At 43.5% G+C, this 20,246-nt stretch overlaps 1 protein-coding gene across 1 annotated transcript in view; it reads right to left on the reverse strand.

Annotated features, from left to right (window-relative positions):
- The window catches only part of CFAP54 (cilia and flagella associated protein 54), a 2,172,274-nt gene that overhangs the window by 1,049,422 nt on the left and 1,102,606 nt on the right, over positions 1 to 20,246 (reverse strand). Inside the window, exons 37-38 of the mRNA XM_085653834.1 lie at positions 11,158 to 11,388; positions 2,790 to 3,013 (exon numbers count right to left, since the gene is read on the reverse strand). Coding sequence (XP_085509960.1) covers positions 2,790 to 3,013; positions 11,158 to 11,388 — 455 coding nt within the window. The remainder of the gene's footprint in view (positions 1 to 2,789; positions 3,014 to 11,157; positions 11,389 to 20,246) is intronic.

The following is a 20,246-nucleotide window of genomic DNA, read 5'->3' on the forward strand; positions in this document are numbered from 1 at the left end:
CAGAACTTCTTCAGGGCACTGGATGAAGGTGGAGTCAATCACCTCCATAAATTTTTGCTTCTAGGATTCCCTAGGGAGAGCTGTTCCCCGTCCGGTAGAATATTGCATCAAAGAATAGCGCTGTCTATATAGAGGCAACGGTCAAAATTAATAGCTAAAAAGGCACGTCCCACTGTAATGATGTCCAACTCTGCCAGTTTATATTGTAATGGTACTCAACGTAAATCCTATGGGAAGTTATCTTTCAAATGATCACACCAAGGCCTAGAGGTAAGACGAGTGACAGCCCCTGATAAAGAATAGACCCGTGCAGTCGATAAGACCGCTATACCTATAATGCATCTGGACAGAGAGGACGTCCCATTGCAAACAACTGAATAGTTGCAAACCAATAAGGTTGGAATCAAACAGCCAAGTTAGAGCTGTCGCAGTTCACACGTGCACTGTGGGACGTAGCAGCAACACAGCCGTGTTTACGTTGAGCACCATTACAATAAAAACTGGCGGAGTTGGACATCATTACAGTGGGACGTGCCTTTTTAGCTATTAATTTTGACCGTTGCCTCTATATAGATGGTGCTATTCTTTGATACAATATTCTACCAGACAGGGAACAGCTCTCCCTAGGGAATCCTACAACCAAAAATGTATGGAGGTGATTGACCCCACCTTCATCTAGTGCCCTGAAGAAGTCCTGCACTAGCATGAAACGCGCCGCTGTTCTGTGTGTTGAATCATTAAAACTGGACGTTGTGTTTTATCTACGTCAAATGAAAATGAAACAATAAAAGAGAAAGAAAAAGAAAAAAATTGAAGAACTCTCTTTAATGGATATGGACGTTATAAATTGTCCTTCTTAATAAAGTTCTGTTGTGTGGTGCACCTGTGCTTTTGTTTTGAATTGTTAGGTTCCTGTTGGGAACAAGCACTGTGACGGTGGGTGCTATCCAATGTGCACACAGATCCCACTTAGTATAGAAGGGGCAATACTCAAGAAGTGTAAAACAGGTTAGATGCTGGTAATCAGAAGGTTCCGCTGTCAGTTCTTTTTGTTTATGTATACTTTACTCTTAGTTCTCTGTGCTATACGATCACATTAGCCAAGGTCCATTGGTTTTTCCTCTTTTGAATTGGTGTTTGGAAGAAAACCCAGAACGCTATTGGACATGGCGGCAGAACATTGGGAGGGGGAGGACGAAGAAGGGAAACCCCTGTTACTCTATGCCTCAGACCTTAAATCCACGTTAACCCGGATATGGGGTCTAGTACACAACCATATGGAAGAAGCCCAAAGGTTACAAAAAAGTATTACGATCGGAATAGTCACCTAAGAGAATTTAGTCCCGGTGAGAAAGTCCTCCTCTTGCTGCCTTCTACTGAAGACAAACTGTTGACACTACATCATAGAAAGGAAGGTGACCCCGGTTACATTTAGCATCCTACTACCTTTTCGTGCTGGGGGAAAACAAATCAATCATGTGAACCTCTTTAAAAAATGGGAGGAGCCCCTTCCACAGCAGACAGAAAGAAATCCTACTTATCTTGTGTGTACTGACAAACAATCAGAAATACCTTGCTGCCTACCCAAGAACCCACAGCGCACACTACCCTGACTTTGTTTTTAACCTTACCAAAGGAACTTTAAATAAAGTTTAATTTATTTTCCTTGAGGTAATTTTAGACCACTGATACAAAAACAGATCTCCAACAAAGAGCCCTCTCGCGGGGCCCACAGGGCATTGCAGTGCCAGCCCCACAAGGAGCAAAATGCCCGATGAGGAAGCATGACACCCACATGGATGTGTGAGGGCAACACTTCCAAATAAGGAATATTCCCCCTCAGAACCATGGATTCCAACCATTTACTTCTTCTCTCCTTTCTAGCTCTTTTCACTAAGGAACAAGTACCCACATTGATTACACATATCATCCTGAAATATTACATCATCACTGCAACATATCAGCCATTTTGAAGAATGCCGTCCACCAAAATTCAGCCCGTATTAGCAATGCCTACCCAAGCTAGATTGCTTCTGTAATGACACGAAAACACAAATCAAAAATGAAAATCTCTGGACAACATGTTTTTTAGAGGAATATATCAAGGGGCCAGGACTAAGAGGCTTACTCTGAAAGCTCTTGTGGTATCGATTTTCATTGATAAAAGGGTAAATAAACTGAAGACGTTGATTGGTGCTAAACTCCATATACTACGATTTTAAGAGTGGGGTGCTGCCAAGTTCAACCAATGCAACATATGTGGTTTAGGCTAGCCATATAACTGCAAGGGAGAACTTTCACCTGAACAGAGTTGGGCTGGCCTTTATGACAACCAGCCGTGCCTGATGGTATGGTTGGAAAAGTCAGAATTTGGAGCTTCTTTTATTCTCTTATGGGCTTGTTTTTGCTGTTGATGGCCCTAATATTACAGCAGAAATACATTTGTTCCCACATACCTTACAAAACACCTTGAGAGTGTCTTTACAAGTTCAAAACGGCCCTAATTTGTACATGTGTGCCACTTTTTTAGCTATCTGGTGCCGGTGCCTATTTTCTACCTCAGTCAGACCCTGACTGAGAATCAGTTCAAGAGTACCCGCTATGGGGCATGATTTTCACCTCCTTGACTTGCAGAAAAAGCCTTATGTTTCAAACAAAATATTCTCAACCCACAATATTTTTACCCAGCAAGGAAAAACAGACTCAACAGTCCATATTAAACATCTACATCATTTTATGTTGCATCTTTCGAACAAGATTTCATGCTTTTTTATTTTATTTATACTTACTGTGTAATTATGTTAAACTGCATTGCAATGTATACCAATGTTTCCCATTTCTTCATGTGATAAAGGACCTCAATAGTTCGCAGTACAATATCAGATGCAAACCGCAAATCAGCAATATTTATATCATCGAGGGGATATTCAAAAGTAAGACTTGAACCGCCGTCATCATCAGCAATGCTTCCCACAGAGCTTGGCACACTGAACTCCCCTGCAGCATCAGTCACCTACAAAAAGCAAGCCGATATATCAGTATCAATAAAACAAAATTTAATTTGAATATCTATAAAAGAAAAAACCTCGCCGAGCGACAAAAAAAATAAATTAATTAAAATAGTTTGAATTTGGATGCTCATTGATTAATCTTTGACCTTACGTGAGCTCTTTCGGCTTTCAGGCAGTGAAGTGGAGTGGAATGGCATTGTGTAGCATGGAATGCAGTGGCATTGGGTGGCTGAGAGTGGCATTGTGGGATGTGGAGTGGCATTGTGTGGAGTGGAGTGCCATTGTGTGGCATGGAGTGGCACTGTGTGTCCTGGCGTGGAGTGGCATTGTGAGGAATCCCATTGTGTGGCATGGAGTGGAGAGGCATTGAGAAGAGTGACATTCTTTGATGTAGAGTGTGGTGTATTAGACCTGTCAGCCTTAGGGTGGTCTTTCTCCAAACATTTTTGCCTTCCTCCTCCAGTTTTGCAGTTCTCGTTTTTGCTGGCCTTAGGACATTGCACACCTTACCTGCCTTGAACCATCAGTGGCCTGCCCTGCTGCTTGAGCCCTGATTCATCACTTGAACCCAGGACTACCAGAGTGACTCCAAGGGCTAGTTTGCTGTCCTCTTGTTCAGAGCCACAGAGACATTACAGGCTCCCAAAATCTTGAACCTACTCCTGTACCTAGTCTGAGTGAGTCCTAACCCCCCAAGTGGTACCTCCCCAGTCCTGGACCCTTGGTGGTGGTGCTAAAGGTGCCCGAATAGGAAAAATCTAAAAACTGCTCTGAGAACCGAGCGAAGATCGGGACCAACCTGCTCGTCTAATCACCCAAAATGCACTGCTTGTCAGCCTGACTATGCAGTACCTCCCGCTACGTTCTCCTCTGCAGTAGCAAATCCTATTCAGCTATCCCTCAGTGTAGGGGTAACCGGCCACCTGGAATGTTCGTCGGCTATAGCCTCTAGCTCCATCTCGCTGAAGATTTTTTAATTCTAAAAAAGAGACTAGGTCTGAACATAGAAATCTTCACCAAAACTTTCCCAAAACATTCTCTTCAAAATTTCTTCCTAAGTCCGAAGGTAAATGCCGACCGGGGCCAATCCAGTTCTTGCATCTGACCCGTGCTCCATCACAGACGGCCATATTTTTCGACTTCGACCCGGTCTCGCGCAACTAGACGTTAAGCGCTATTTTCTTCCCTAAACTTTAAAAATTCAAAGATCTGGTTCTAGTGATTGGAGTTCTGTTGTTAAATCATTTATTAAAATGTATTCTATTTTTCTAACTTGGTATGGGACTTTTCTTGTTTTGTGTTTTCCGTTTATTACTGTTTGTGTGTTGTATAAAAATGTATACATTGTCTCCAAGTTAAGCCTGACTTCTTTTTGTGGCAAGCTACCAAGGGTTAAGCTCAGGTTTATTTAGTGACTTTTGTGATTCACCCTGACAGGGATTGTGGCTGTTGCTTGAACAGGGATCGCCACTAATTCTACCCACAACCCAATTTCTCACAGAGTAGCATTGTTTGGAATGGAATGGAGTGGCATTGTGTGGAGTTGAGTGGCCCTGAGTGGAGTGACACTGAGAGGAGTGGCATTGTTTGGCGTGCAGTGGCATTGTATAGTGTGTAGAGGAGTGGCATTGAGTGGAGTGGCATTTAATGGAATTGTATGGCAGGGCCAGGAAATGACTGAAGTGGAGTGGAATTGTGTGACATTTTGTGGAGTGGACTGGCATTGTGTGTAATGCAGTGGAATTGTGCTGCATTGTGTGGAGTGGAATGGTACTGTGTGGACTGGAATTGTATGGGTTAGAGTGGAAATCTGTGGTGTGAAGTGAAAATGTGTGGTCTTGATTGATGTGTGGGGGTGTGGCATTGTGTAGCATGGAGTGGAAGTGTGTGGCATGGAGTGGCATTGTGTGGCGTGGAGTGGAATTGCATGGCATTGTGTGGAGTGGAATTGGGTGCCATTGTGTGAAATGGAGTGGAATTGTGCAGCACTGTGTGGCGTGGCGTGGAGTGGATTGAGTGGCATTGAATGGAGTTGAGTGGAATTGTGTGGCATTGTGTGGAATGGAATTGTGTGGTGTGCAGTGGGATTGTGTGGCACTGAGTGGAGTGGAATTGTGTGGCTTTGAGTGGAATGGAATATAGTGGCACGGAGTGGAATTGAGTGGAAATGTATGAAGTGGAATTGAGTGGCATTGTGTGAAATGTAGTGGAGTGGAATTGTGTGGCATGGAGTGGAACGGTGTGGCATACACACAAATCCCTGTGGCCATTTATCATTCCCTTCTAGATTGTACTTCCGCTGTCACATTTCATCAGAGCTGTTCAGATGGTTCCATTAAGCTTATTGCAATCCTTTGTGCAAGACATGGGGTTCTGATGAAAAAAAAGGTTCAAACACATGCGTGTAGCATTAGAAAATAAAATGAAAGGAACTTTTTTTTTTACAGTGTTAACCAGCACATCATCAATGACGTAGGCTGTTTGCAAATCAATTGAATTATAGCAATGAAATGCAAAGTGTCAGATGTACGAGTTGCACAATTCAGGTGTTAAGGAAATAGCAGCTTCTGCTAATTAATGAAGCACCATACTGGTTTCAGGATAAGCTAAGCAGCAAGTATGTTAATACACAAGGCAGATGACTTTACAAGGACCTTTTAGGAGCATTAGCTGAATGTTGTAAACTGGATGAGAAAACATGATGGGGTGGGTGGGGGAAAGAACAATGACCACATACAATGGGTGGGTCAGGTGGAGAAGATACAGTACCTCAATCACATTGCGAGCAGTGGACAGAAACTAATTAAGATGATTACATTTTTGCTTGGTCCAGCCTCCACAGAAAGAAAAGGATATGACGCCCTGCACGCACTGGCCAATTACCTGCCAGCAAAGAAGAGTGACAATGATGGCAGTGAATGGCAAGCAATGGGCATGCACCAAGCCCTTTATTGTAAACAATACCCCTCACAGCGCATGCACTGTCTTCAGGCGAGACTTATAAAAGGCTCAGGCAGGGCTAGGTGTTACCTTGCAGATCTAACAATAACCTCGCATATATTTCACCATGAAATATAAGGAGAATATATGCTTCACACCAAGAGAGACAAACGCATAGGATAAAAAAGTTACAGAGAGAGCAGATGGGGCTGTGTTTGATTTTAAAAAAAGACTGCACAATCAAGAGGATTCACTAAGAGTAGAATTTAAAGTTGACAAGGAAGGGTAAGTTCTCTAATTTCTGGAAAAAGTGCTAATATCTCTGGAAAATCCACTACTGAACATTCAAATGGAGGGACATTTTTTACCAGTGAATTCTATCCCAAATGTTCAATTTACTTCATTAAATGGGAGGACTTTTCATCAATACACTAACCCTAGCCAAACCATGTCTCTTCCATGGCCATGTTCATGGCCATGTCTCTTCCATAGGTCAATAAAAATAAGGATTAAAAATGTGTAGCTGATTTTATGCATACATAGAAACACGGAGTAACAGAAAAATAAATCAAGGTTTTAAGTAGAAGATTACTTAATGAAAAAGGTTATTAGTTGAATTAAGCTTAAAAACTTTAGTCAGGCTATTTGATAAGGTGCAAGTGGACTTTTAACTGTTTTTAAACTTTCCAAAACATAGCCTAAAAAAGTGTAAATTAACACATAGTAGATTTGTATCTATAATTAGTGTATATGTATGACTTATGAGGGAGCCACAAAAACCCTTAAAGCATGCTTTAAGATGTATTAATGAATGCCATGCATATTCATATTTTCATTAATTGTACTCCCCTGAGTTTTTCTCAGGTGGACAATCTACATATCTGAGATTAAGGAAAAGTGCCCAACTGCACATATGTTTTTGTGTTTTTCAATGTAAAAACAATGTGTTCAAGTGTAGAAATGACTTCCCCTGGACCCATTGAAAATGGAGGGTTGGGGATCTCTTCTGACCAACTGCACACTTATTCAAGCATTGCTTAAAACTAAATGTATGTTTGCAAGTAATATTGGATAAGCATTGGAGGTGTTTATGAACAACCATTATGGTACCACTTTATGGAAGTACCCAATATTCCCACTAATCATGCCTCGCCCTGCCACGGAAACTGTCATTTTCTTGCTCTTTATCAAACGGTCTGAACGATTTATCACAGTTTTATGTTTCATCTGTTGTCCTAAATATCTTTATGTCCTGATTCTCTGAATCAAGGACTGAAATTTGCCGAGAAAGAAATCCCTTTTGGTACAACTAGAATTAAATGAAACATCACATTAATGTAGGAAATTCAGCTTTATCCTTTTTTTTTTATCTCTGTGCAGGTGGGGTATGGTATAGAGCTTCAGTCTAATTCGCTAAACATCAAAATAGATTTTTACAAATAAATAGCAATTCTTGACTTTTTTTTTTAGTCAGTTGCAATGGGTGCACAAATGGTACAAGCTGCATGAAAGTCGAAGTTTAAATGTGATACTGTAGAGAAACCGTTCTCTACTCACATTTGGAGTAAATCAAGCAACACAGGCTTGGAAACAGCCATCAAGCAATATAGGCCAGGGCAGAGGGTCGAAATTGGCAGCAAAATAATTTTGTACTTTAAATGGCGGATAAATCTCTTTGTCAGTCAAAGATATGTTTAGTGTTTCACTGTTAAACTTTGTTACGTGAAATATTTGTTCTACTTGCAAGCAAACAGCTAACTTGGGCTTAGAGACATATTTGTTCAAGCAGCAGATTCCAAATAAAATTTTTGGTTAGAAAGTCACATTCTTTTAGAAAATCCATAGCAATATTATGTTCATAGTCTTAAAGTAACCGGGAAAAATCAAATTGATGGGCACATTATATTTTTATTGTCTTTTCTGCAAGAATTATTTTTATGAGGTAGTCACAATTGTGCAACATTTGACCCTTCTCAACCAGTGGATTAATCCAATCTCTCAAGCTGACATTCATGGGTGTCAGGGTCAATAACAATTTCCACAGTCCTTACTCCCATAAACAAATTCTATAACTTCTTCTCTGGTCCTCAACATGGCCAAAAACATTGGAGGAAGCCTTCTCAGATCCAAGCGGGGATCACAATCCCTATTTCTGAAGGACTGAGAAACAGTGTCTAGTACAACCAAAAGGGACAGTAGCATAACTACTAGAATTTCCTTGTTGGTACAAATTGCAGCTTTTGAGAGCTAAGTTTTAGGCAACCAGGGGACCAACCACAAGAAAAAAGTATCAGGGCTGGTATAGCCCTTTGCAGCCACATCTTTCAACTGTGTACCCTCAGGTTTTGCCTCTTCCAAAGTTCAAAAGTAAAACTTTAAGCCGAGAGAACCCACAAAAAAGTAACCAACCTCATCACAGGTCGGCTGCAAAGTTGATCTAATTTCCAATCCTCCATAAGCATTGACCCCAATGAACCAACTACTGGTCTATGTTGAATAAAATAGGGAAGCAGCCAGGGATTAGATAGCAGCACTACCTGAAATCGTCACCTATAATATACTGCGATTACATGTTGCCCACCTCAATGGTCAGCTGCCCATTAACCAAGCATTGATTATAGTTACATCTCTATGTGTATATATTACTGGTCTGTGTTCTTGCTCTACCATCTGTCAGCCCTGGAGAATGTCTAGTTTCCCTTTTCAAAAGCAGCCCATTGCTTTGCATTATTTTACACTGTTTCCTATAGGGTGAATTTGAAGATATTATTAACACGTGATCCTGACAGCCATCTGTCTTAATTTATTTTGCCATTTAATCACAGCATATTATCCCTTTTAATTAAAGTGTTCACTTTGTAACTGTAGTGATGTCACAGTGTTGCAGTTTATGTACCACATGCAATTTTCGCTGCGTGTGTAAAGGTACCAAGCTAGCCATTTCTCATAGAAACCAGTTTAGATTGTTTTGAATTTGTGGAAGGTCAGCCTCGGCTTATCTCAAGACTAATGTATTCCCCCTCCCTAGTTTACCAATCTGTTTTCCTAAAATACTCAGAATACTCATATGGAAATTAATATGTAGAATTACTATTTATGAGAAAGCTAACATCTTCGGCCAAGTCAGATAAGGCAAAACTGATACAGTGCAATTTTGCACTGTAATCTGCTGGACAATCAATGCAATCATATGCCTTTAGCGCTTGCTGATTAGCATGTGTTCGGTGCAACTTTGTTGTACTTGGTACTTTGTCCCATATGCTTCTAATTAGCAGTGAAGAGGTTGGCTACACACCGATGAACTTTGCAGAGTACACAGAATCTGAAAGTATATGGGATAAAGTACCCCCCTGGCATACATTATAAGTATACTGCAAGACCGAGGAGTTCCATTACCATATAGAGGAATAAGTCTTGAGACAAACTTCCTTTATGAGGTCTTGAAACTTTGAGGAAACGTATAATATCCTTTTAATCTACGGCAGAGGGTGGTTTAATCCTTATAATAAATGGTCACACCATCACCCTTCCCCAAAAACAATTAAATCCTTGGTGTCCTCCTCTTTCATGTTCAATGCAGATCAGAAGAATAAAGCAGAATCTGTGGTGAGAAATTAAACACACTGAACAGCAGCTAATCATTTTCGCAAAAAGATATGCGAATCAGTGTAATGTAAATTGGGGTAAAAATGCTTTAGGTCAGAATGTGTTGGAACATGTAGAAATTCTATCTTTTCTTTAAGGAACTATATGGAAAAAAAAAACATGTTATCATAAATATCTTCTTTTCAGAAAAACAGATCAGAAGTATGAGCCAGTCGTGGTTTCCTTGTTTAAACTGCAACAGTAGCATCATGTGGCCTGCCTTTCACCTAGGCTGCTGGCTTTGGCAGCAAACGGTATGAATGGCATCTAGAGACATCATAACTCAGCTGTATTGTGCAATATATAAAATCAGGGGCGGCTCCTCTACTAAGGCGGAGGAGCGTCGCCCTACTGCCTTAAAGCATGTCAAAAAAGGAAAAATAAAATGATAATAATAGGATGTTATTATCATTTTATTTTTCTGTACTGGGGTAGTTTTGTGGGGCAGGGCTAGGCTGCGCAGGGGGGAGGAGTGGTGGCACCCTCCAAAATAGCCTGGGTGGAGAATATGCTCAGGCTTCCATTCCCATCTGAGCGCCGAACCACGACGCTCAGTCCAATCACAACGCTGCATTGCAATGTTGTGATTGACTCAGGAGAGCCTGGGTGCATACCAATCACAACTCTGCATTGCTGCGTTGTGTTTGTTTTAGGGGAACCTATCCTGCTTCCTGCTGCAATAGAGGACAGGAAGAGGATGGAAGAGAGGCGGAAGCCGGCCAGCCGTCAAGCAGGTTTGGTGTATTTTCTCCCCCCTTCCGGCCCCCCCGGCCCACCCTCCCGCCCCACTACCAATTCGCAGGAATAGCAGTGACTGTATAAAATATGTCACATTTTACACAGGGATTTTGTAGGCTTTACCGAAGGAGGGTTGTAGAACGATGGATACATTTCATGATTTGTTTTTTTATTATTCTCCTCTGCTGCTTATTATTCGGTACCAGTAGCTACCCTAAATTATCTGAAAACATACAAGTCTGGAAGCCTCAAGCCAAGAATAATATACAATAGGTCTCGCATTTGCGGAAGGTAAAGCTATTGGCATTGCAAATGACAATTCCTTTTATTGATCTGTTTTGATAATTAACACATAAATAAAAGGCATTGTCATTTACAATGCCAACAGCTCAAACTCTTGTAAATGTGAGACATATTTCATTTCAAAGAAGCGGCCGCCATTGTCCCGGGCTGCTTGGAAAGTGAAAGCGCGCATGGCGCGCTGCATGTCGCAGGAAAGCATTTCGTGCCTGCAGTAGGAGAAACCCATTAAAGAAAATAGTGCTTACAGACTAAATAAAACATACCGTGTGACAACTGAAGTAAATGGGCCAGTCCTCATGGGAGGTTTACTAATGAAGACAAGGTGGTAGTAAGGAGGGACTAACAAGCCTAATAACGAATCAGAAGCCAGCATTTATAAAGGACAATGACACAAGCCAATTAAAAATATGGGCGGAGCTTCAAGTCCATACTCGAATACAGCATGCCTCTCCCTGCCCAGGCTCGACATTAAAACAAAAGTAGCACCAGCGCGACTTTATTAGTACTAAAAACCTTTTACCTGAAGGCTATTGTCTTTCTGCAGTGCTATTATCATGTCAAAAATCATATCCGAGGCAAGATAAAATGGCAGCCACATGACGTAGTTTATCGTATCCATGGTGACAGGAAATGATTCACGCTGAACAGAATCTAGATTCTCAACAATAGATTGTAATTCCAATGTGAAGTTCCAGAGAATACGGCAAGCGTTGTGAAGTAAGGTCCAGTGGCCGCCACGATGAGCAAGAACCTGTGAGCATTTGTAGAAAAACATCGTAAACATTATATCATGTGAACAATCTAATACTATTACACTCATCAGCACACATAAATTTGATAAACAATTACCAAGGACAGACTGATTGATCACTGAACTACCATACCGTTTAGTGAAAGTAATCATCCTTTACAAAGGATCTTGAATGAAAATTACCCAAAATGTAACATACAATCTCTTTTAGCTCACGAACACTATGGTTTATAGCCTAATTTGGTGCGATACCGTATGCCATTTAAACAAATTCCTGTCACTGGCAATGAAGCAATCATCGTTGGTCGGTAGTAAATACTGAAATCACCAATGAATATAATTTTAGGACTCTCTAGGAATGTGCTGCTACCCTGTTCAAAAGTTTGCTTTTACTTGCGCCTGATTTTAGCATTTTTAAACTAGTATGAAATTGAAATCGATGTATTTTTAAAAATATCACAGTTTACCGGTAAGCCTGCTCATGCTGGCGGCCTCTTAGGCTCCCCAGTTGCATCCTGGTCCCATCCATCAGGTGCGACCAATTGTGGAGGGCGAGGGGAGGAGCCTAGGCTAATACCAGCCATTTATGCAGCGCACCAAAGGCAATCCCATCTGCGCCTGTCCATGGACGTCCGGGGCCAGGGGCCAGTCATTATGCCCAATCTCTAGTATACTCTTCAAGGGAACTAAGACAGCTACACACGGTCAAGCATCCACTTAATCCCTCTGCTGGCCTCAGCCTGATCCAAAATGAGATCATGGTACGAAGGGCGTCATTCCCTTAAGTTGTACACCCCGCACACAACCCCGGACATTCACAGATACAGGATAGACACAGGCGTTCTGTGGTATCTATCTCCTACTTAAACATCCGCTCACACACACAAGCTTGACATATTCCTTTTACTTGTTTCAGAGAAGCCAGACATCCTCTTATTAACCGAAACCTGGCTCTTATAGGAATCGACCCCTGATATTCTGTCCGCGTTGCCCAATGACTACTACATCCTCCAAACGAACCGCCCGCCGGGCAAAGTAGGCAGAGGAGTGGTGGACATCATTCACCCGGACCGTAAATTTACAGCACTCACCCCACTTGGCCTCACCTCAGTAGACAATGTCATAATCAAACTGGAGTCCGAGTCGGCCCCCCAAATCTGTGTACTACTTTACAGGCCCCTTCAGTGCATGCCTCTGTTTCCCCAATATCAGGGTGAACAAGTTGCCCACCTGGTAACTAATCATGCCAAAATCCTGCTGATAGGTGACTTTAATTACTGGGCGAAAGACACACTAGGCGGGCCCCACTCCACCCAGCTAACCGATCTACTCACCGGTTTAAACTTTGTTCAGCAGGTATCTTCTGCCACACATATCAAAGGGCACATACTTGACCAAGTATGGACTACCAACCTTGTTGTGTCCGCTCTCTCGATCATTCCATGCATATGGTCGGACCACCATTTAATAAAGTTCACCATAAAGAATATTACTACAGCCAAATACCCTACTAGTGAAGGTGGAATGGCTAGGAAATGGAGTACTATTGATAAAAATCCTTTTCACGACACACTGGCCAACACAGCCCCGATTATTGAATCCGCTATTAGGAGCCAATAATAAACACTTCAACTCAAGAAAATAAACCTAGCCTGTCGTCATGATGCACAGATATGATTCACCACTGACCTAGAAACCCCAAAACTAGCCCTTCGTCAATCGGAAAGGCAGTGGAGAAAGAGTTACTCACTAGAAGGAAAACAAACCTATTTGGCTGCCATGAGAGAATACAAAAAGCGATCGTGACCGCTAAAGCCACTCACTTCTCCTCCAGAATTCTGACCTCTAATAATAGATCTAAGGAAATCTTCTCAATTGTTAATGAACTATCCAACCCGGAAAGAGTTACAATAAAACCTACTCCCTCTCAAGCAATATGTAACTTCCTGAATAACTTCTTCATCGAAATGATTTCCACTATCAAAGCTAGCATCTCTACATGCACCCTCCCTGAGATATACCCCTCAATGCCAGGAAATCCCTGCTCTCTCGAATGATTTCCGGCCTTAAGTATATATGCATTTCTGGACTTGATGTCTAAGGTAAAATCTGGGTGTCCCACGGACTGCTGTCCGCCCCACATTCTAAAGGAAGCCTGTTCCAGTCTCCCTGGGCCAGCCCTCTCCCTTCTGAACAAGTCCTTATCTCAGGGCAGGGTCCCGAGGGCCTCTAAAGAGGCAATCGTCATTCCCCTCCTGAAGAAACCAGGGGCTGATCCCCAGATCCTGTTGAACTATTGTCCGATCTCCTTGCTCCCCTACATGGCTAAGGTACTGGAGGCTCATGTAACTAAGTGCCTCTCCAACTTCATTAAACAATCTGATTACCACGATCCACACCAAGCATGGATCCGCCCTGCCCACTCAACAGAGACGGTGATATTGGTGGTACTAGATTCCTTGCGAGCCCTCACTTCCGTTACATCGTCCACACTGCTGGATCCCTTATCCCGGAACCGTGCGGCATCAATTGGTTATCCGCGTTTTACACGCCTCGACCTCGGAACACCCGACTCATTCGGGACTTCACTTTAACGTTCTTCGGGACCCGGAACCCGCATTCGCCCGATTCTGACGAGCCTTACCCACGCTTCACTCCGGGATTTCTGCGTCCTACCTGATCCATCCTGACCATTTCCCGCCCTCTCGGGACTCATTACCCTTAACCAGGTCAGGTCCTGACGCCGCTTACTCTGCTCTGACCGGGCACAATTGCGCCCCTTACCGTCCCGCCTTGTGTGGCAGCTACTGGATCCCCTTCAATTTTGACTCCGCAACCCCCAGGTAATCTTGAAATCCTCCTGTCCTGAAGAGATCCCATTATTCGCACAGGGATCGAAACGTCGTCGACAACCATTTCTAAACTCCGTTGTATTATTATCTGAAATGTTGGAGTATGAAATGCTTTACTGACTTTTTGTTAATACATATCTTCGTGCACCAAAAAGTCACCTTTTAATCACTTGCCTGGGTACCGGAAATCGGCTGATTTCCCTTTACCCTGCCACGAACTCACTCACTCACTGTTCATATTTTTTCCTTTACTATTGTATTGTAATTTACTATTAATTTTTGCATCGTCTTTAAACATAAAACCCAATTTTTCATTGTACTAATTGCGGTATGTCACTTTATTCTGTTTGAATGGGACCACTGTTCCTTACAAAAATGTACCTACCCTCGGTCCCGTCTGACTCCTAGGGTCTCCTTGTTTCTTTAACTCATTAGATCTCTCTGCGGCTTCTGACACAGTCGACCATGGTATCTTGGTGGACCGTGTCAGAGAGGCGGGCATCCAGGGCCCTGGCCTCAGTTGTGTTGTATTCCGCCTTAGGTGTCCGTATATAGGTTTTCATGAAACATGTCCTTATATAGGCACAATTCGCATTGCCCTTATATAGGCATAAGATCCCAGTCCTTATTTAGGCATTAGCCATGCTATCCAAATACAGGCATGGTCACCTACATTCGTCCACCCCAACATCACAACAAGTTCTTAGAAACCAGACCCGTAAGCTCTTGGGAGCTCCCCTAGTCTTGTGATTGTAACAGCTCATACCTCTTACACGAGAAACAAGACTGTTCAATAAATCCTTTTATTGAAACGCCAGTTTATTCTTTCTGTTTAACTCTGAAGAAACTAAGTATGCACGATTACTGAGTGAAACTGTTATCTATTGTTTCCACGATTCTGAGAGTGTTCCGGTTCTAAAGGGAACTTGTCTGAATAAGCTTTTAAATTTCAGACTACCATGCTGCAAATCCGCCACTGGATGGACAGCAATCATCTAAAGCTTAACCCAGGTAAGACGGAATTGTTCCTTGGGGGGCGGCCATAACCTCTGGGCCCGCACTTCTGCCCAACAGAACTGGGATCCTCCCCCACCCTTTCCCCAACGCAAAAAGTCTTGGCGTCACAATAAATAACGACCTAACAATAAAGACCCAAATTGGCTCAGTGATCTCAACCTGCTTCTTCCAGTTAAAGAAGATTAGAAAGATCAGCAGACTACTCACACAGGAAGCATTGACACAGGTTGTGGTAGCCACGGTCATGTCTCACTTAGACTACGCCAATTCAGTTTACTTTGGAATGCTTCTATTCCTAACCAAACGTCTCCAGCTGGTGCAGAATCAAGCGGCCAGATTGATTTATCAGCAACCTAGGTGGCAACATGTCATTCCGCTCCTAAGGAACCTGCATTGGCTCCCCATCCCCCAGGTTGGAAGGGAAAGGGGGAACTGACTGATCCACAAGAGGTAGTAATTACAACACACCTCCGTTGGAAGGAAAAGATAACAGAAAATACAACCTTATGATGAGATGAATGGGTAAGAACAACACAGGGAAAAACTACATGGCAATGCGGCAAAAAAAGAGCTATCGGGAATAGCCTATAAATACAATAGTGTTATAGCAATACACCTTTTAGGAAAAGGAGAATAACTTACACTATAGAGTATTTAGGAGCAACCACAAACCCACAATGTATGGGTACAGACGTCCAGTACATCAATCCATAAAAGTAGCAGTACAAAAGATAACAAAGTTCAGTTTATTATTTCATAACATAATCCTTGTGACAATGAGGAGGCATACTCATTCTTTCTGATCTCTTAACGCCCTCCTGGTCTTTCCTTACTTGTTCTCCAGTTCCCATATTACCTCTATTTTAGGAACTTGCATAGGCAGGATTATGCGATATTATTTTATCAATTCCCCAGGTCTGGCCATTATTTAATACAACAACAGTTCTCCCTACAGGAGATATTTTGAAAGGAACAGAAAACCTGGAATGTTCTCTCCTGTGAGGTTTGAGCAGATCCATGCCTCCCCAGTCCTCTTCCTTAAACGTTGGGACGTTTACATGTTTTGTTTCATCATATCTGTTTTTGTATTTCTCTTGGTGATTAGATATATCACCAATAGTTTCTCTCAGTCAACCATAGCCATACTTCCTTCTCTTAGCCATGAAGCTGTCCTTTTGGTGTTAGGGTTTCTGCCCTTCAAGGATTCAAGGACAAGAAAGGAGAAACCCCAGTGACAAAGTTTGGTACTATATGGTAAGCCCAAACAGCGTTTTGAAGGACAGTTTTGGCTGACACATTAGTAGCTTCTGTCCTCTGTAAACATTTCTTTGCCATTCTGTTCATCCTTTCCACTAACCCATTGGCTCGGGGACAGTATAAGGCTGTTTTGTGATGACTGATTTGTAGCTCCTCTAGAAACTCTCTCATCAGGCCAGAGGTCAACTGTACCCCATTCTCTGTTACTATGATGTAATGTAAACTAGATTTATAAAGCGCACTATCTCCCAATGGGAGAGTACCATGTTGTTATATGGCGTAGTTGATCAGCCACCCTAAAATAAGGCCTACAGATTAAAAGATTAAGGGGAGGGAGGGAACCAAACTGAGACAGCAGAATGGATCGGTGACACTACAGTATTATTCCTCCCTCGGGAACAGCTAAGTCTTCAGCTTCTTCCTGAATTGCATTAAATTCTCACTTTGCCTGATGTCAGTTGGAAGTTCATCCCACAGTCGTGCGACCACGGAGCTAAAGGCTCTCTCTCCTGTCCTAGCTCTTTTAAATTTTGTGGTGTTAACCAAATTTTCTGTTGACGAACGGAGGTTTCTTGGGGGAGTGTACCACGTGAATTTTCTCTGCAGTGGTCTAGGACCCAGTCCATGTACTGCCTCAAAAACGATGCAGAGAGATTTAAAATGTATCCTCTGCCGAATCGGCAACCAATGAAGATCTCTTAGAGCCAGAGATGCAGCGGACCTGCGCTGTTGGTTTAAAGCTAGCTTTGCTGCTATTGTTTGGATTCTTTGCAACTCCAGTATCAAGGAATTTGGAGCTTCAAGACACACGGAGTTACAATAGTCCAACCTGCTCAAAATAACGCTCCTCACTACTTGCAGAGACTGGCAATAGTGGGAGAATCTTTCGGAAAGCTCTAATCAGAGAAAAGCAGGTGCCAACTGTTTTGTTTACTTGAGTGTCCATTATTATCCATAAGCACACCCCCAGATTACGTACTGTTTTGGCTGGGATTAATGGAGTATCTGTGGGTGTGAGACGGAAGTCAACAGGAAGGGGACGAGCTATTTTACTCGTTGTGCAATATAAACTTCTGTTTTATCTCCATTGAATTGGAGGAAGTTGTTTCTAAGCCAGTTTGTGGTACTTTCCATGCAGTTCTGAAATGTATCCTAGGGGATTTTTTGATTCCCTTCCAGCGAAAACACAAGCTGTGTATCGTCAGCATAGTTGACTAATTCTACTCCAAAGTACTTGATGTTAGGAATAAGTGGACACAGGTATATATTAAATAAAATCGGGCTAACTGCTGAACCCTGCGAGACCCCATGTTGGACAAATGTCTTCGGAGATGTGAAAGGTTGAATACTCACTGCCTGTGTCCTGTCCGATAGACAGGACTAAAGCCATTTTAATGCTTGACCTTTAACTCCAATGTTTCTAAGTCTTTTTAGCAAAATGCTATGGTTCACTGTATCGAATGCTGCTGACATATCTAGCAGCATTAATACGACCGATTATCCGTTGTCAGCTCGCATTCTCAAATCATCAAACACAGTCACTAGGGCTGTTTCGGGTCCTGTGCCTCATGGGAACAGTCCAGCCCAAACTGCCAAGCCATGTCTTCCCTGGACCGGAAACAAGCATCCTGGGACTGGATTCTGGCTAATCAGCCGTCATCAGCCAGGCTAGCTTGAATCCAATGGCAAAGTGAGCAAGGGACCCACGTCTGGGCATACCCTGCCAACTTAGGGTAAACAAAGCAAAACCAAAGGGGATGATGGACGGAGTGTTGAACATTGCAAGGACTCACCCCCAGTCAACTGATCTGGGTTTAATCCATCATCATTCTTTAGCTCACTCCGCCACCCCAGTTCAGACATGGCCATATGCAAATCAGTCTGACCCTGGGCCTCATGGGAACAGTCCAGCCCGACCTGCCAAGCCATGTCTTCCCTGGACCGACACAGACCTATTCAGGGTCAGGGGACTACTTCTCCCACTACTCCAAATGAAGATCCCCTATTCAGACTAGAGCTAACTCACCCTTCACTCCCTGGAGCCACACACACCTCACAAGCCCCTGTCACACCAGAGCCAGACATGCAATACACATCAGGCAGGCAGACACATAGCACACAGAAATGCCAACTTCTAAAAGTGGCATTTCTAAAATAGTGATAATAAATCTGCACACACCATTGCGTAGCATTTATTATCACTATTCCAAACATACCAAACTTGACCACGCTGCTCCTCTCATATCAGGAATTACCACTTAAACACTTATCAGGGAATCCCCAATGCATTCCTATGAGAGGGCAGCCTCACAGCAGTGAGAAACCAAAATGTCACTACCAGGACATGTCACAGACTTAAGGTAAATGTCCTACCTTTTACCTGCAACTCACCCTGCCCATAGGGCTAGCTAGGGCCTACCTTAGGTGTGACTGACATGCAGTAAAAGGGGGGTCACAGACATTGCACACACTTTAGCTGCCACGTCACAGCGGCAGTAACACTGCACACACAGGCCGTGCAATGGCAGAGGCCTGAGACAGTTTTGAAAGGCTACTTTGGTGGGTGGCGCAATTAGCGCTGCAAGTCCACCAGTAGCATTTAATTTATCAGCCCCAGGTATGAGATACCACTTTACAAGGGACTGACAGGTAAATTAAATATGCCAAACAGGTGTATACCAATCTTACCATGTTTACCACCGAGGGAACATGCACTTTACACTGGACAGCAGTGCTAAAGTGCCCAGAGTCCTAGAACCACCAATACCATGCCAGATAAAAAGCTAGGAGGAAGGCAAGAAGTTCAGGGATGACCCTGCAAAAAGGGCCAAGTCCAACGTCCAACACAGCCCCCTTCCAGCCAAATCGCAGGGAAGACCAATCACTATCATGATGGGCTTCCCTGCCTTGGGCGCTAGAACACAGACGCGGAGCCGCAACTGCAGTTGCACACTCCAGTTCTACACCATTCTGAACTCCAGTGGTTCCCTCTGTCAAAGCTCCCAGAACCAACTAAGCTACCCCACTGGCACTTCCTAGTTGTCAGCAGCCCGGACCAGGCCCTAGGCCATCCAGATAAATCTGGTCCCTGCCATCTCACAGAGTGGGGGGCAGTAACCCCTGACACATAGTAACCATTCTCTACTCTTCCACTCATCAGTGCAGTTCTAAACTGCCACTGATCCTCCAACCTAGGGTCCGCACCCTCAGGTTGACCAGAAGTCATGGGTGAGGCTCTCCTCCCCTACCTCTCCTTCTGGGGTTCCACACTCCCCTCCTTGGAGAGGCACCCTCAGAACACAACTCTCGCACCAGTTCAGGACCTCTCTCCAGAAACTGGTCTACCAACCTAGGGTCTAAACCCTCAGGTTGCACCGGGGTCAGAGGCGAGGAATTCCTCCCTCTGCACCCCCTTCCAGAGTTCTGCACCCTCCCACCTGGAGTGGTACCCGTAGAAGACAAAAAGGCGGGGATACTGATTACAGATGTCCTTCCCTCCAGGTCAGGCAGAACCTGAACCAGGCCTCCCAAACCAGGGACTAAACCCTGCGGTTGAACCCTTGCCTGGCATACCAGGACTCCGGGGGCGCACACAGCTTCCCCCTGAAGGTAACACATACCGCATGTGTTGTGTGACAGTCTGCCTGGCGCAAATCTCCCGACCCCTGTCCATCTGACAGTGCGCGAAGATCCCCCAAGGACAGAAGTGGTGTCACCATGGTCATTCCTAGG

This window comes from Triturus cristatus, chromosome 4_1 (assembly GCF_964204655.1).
Source record: "Triturus cristatus chromosome 4_1, aTriCri1.1, whole genome shotgun sequence".
In the NCBI taxonomy this organism is placed as follows: domain Eukaryota; kingdom Metazoa; phylum Chordata; class Amphibia; order Caudata; family Salamandridae; genus Triturus; species Triturus cristatus.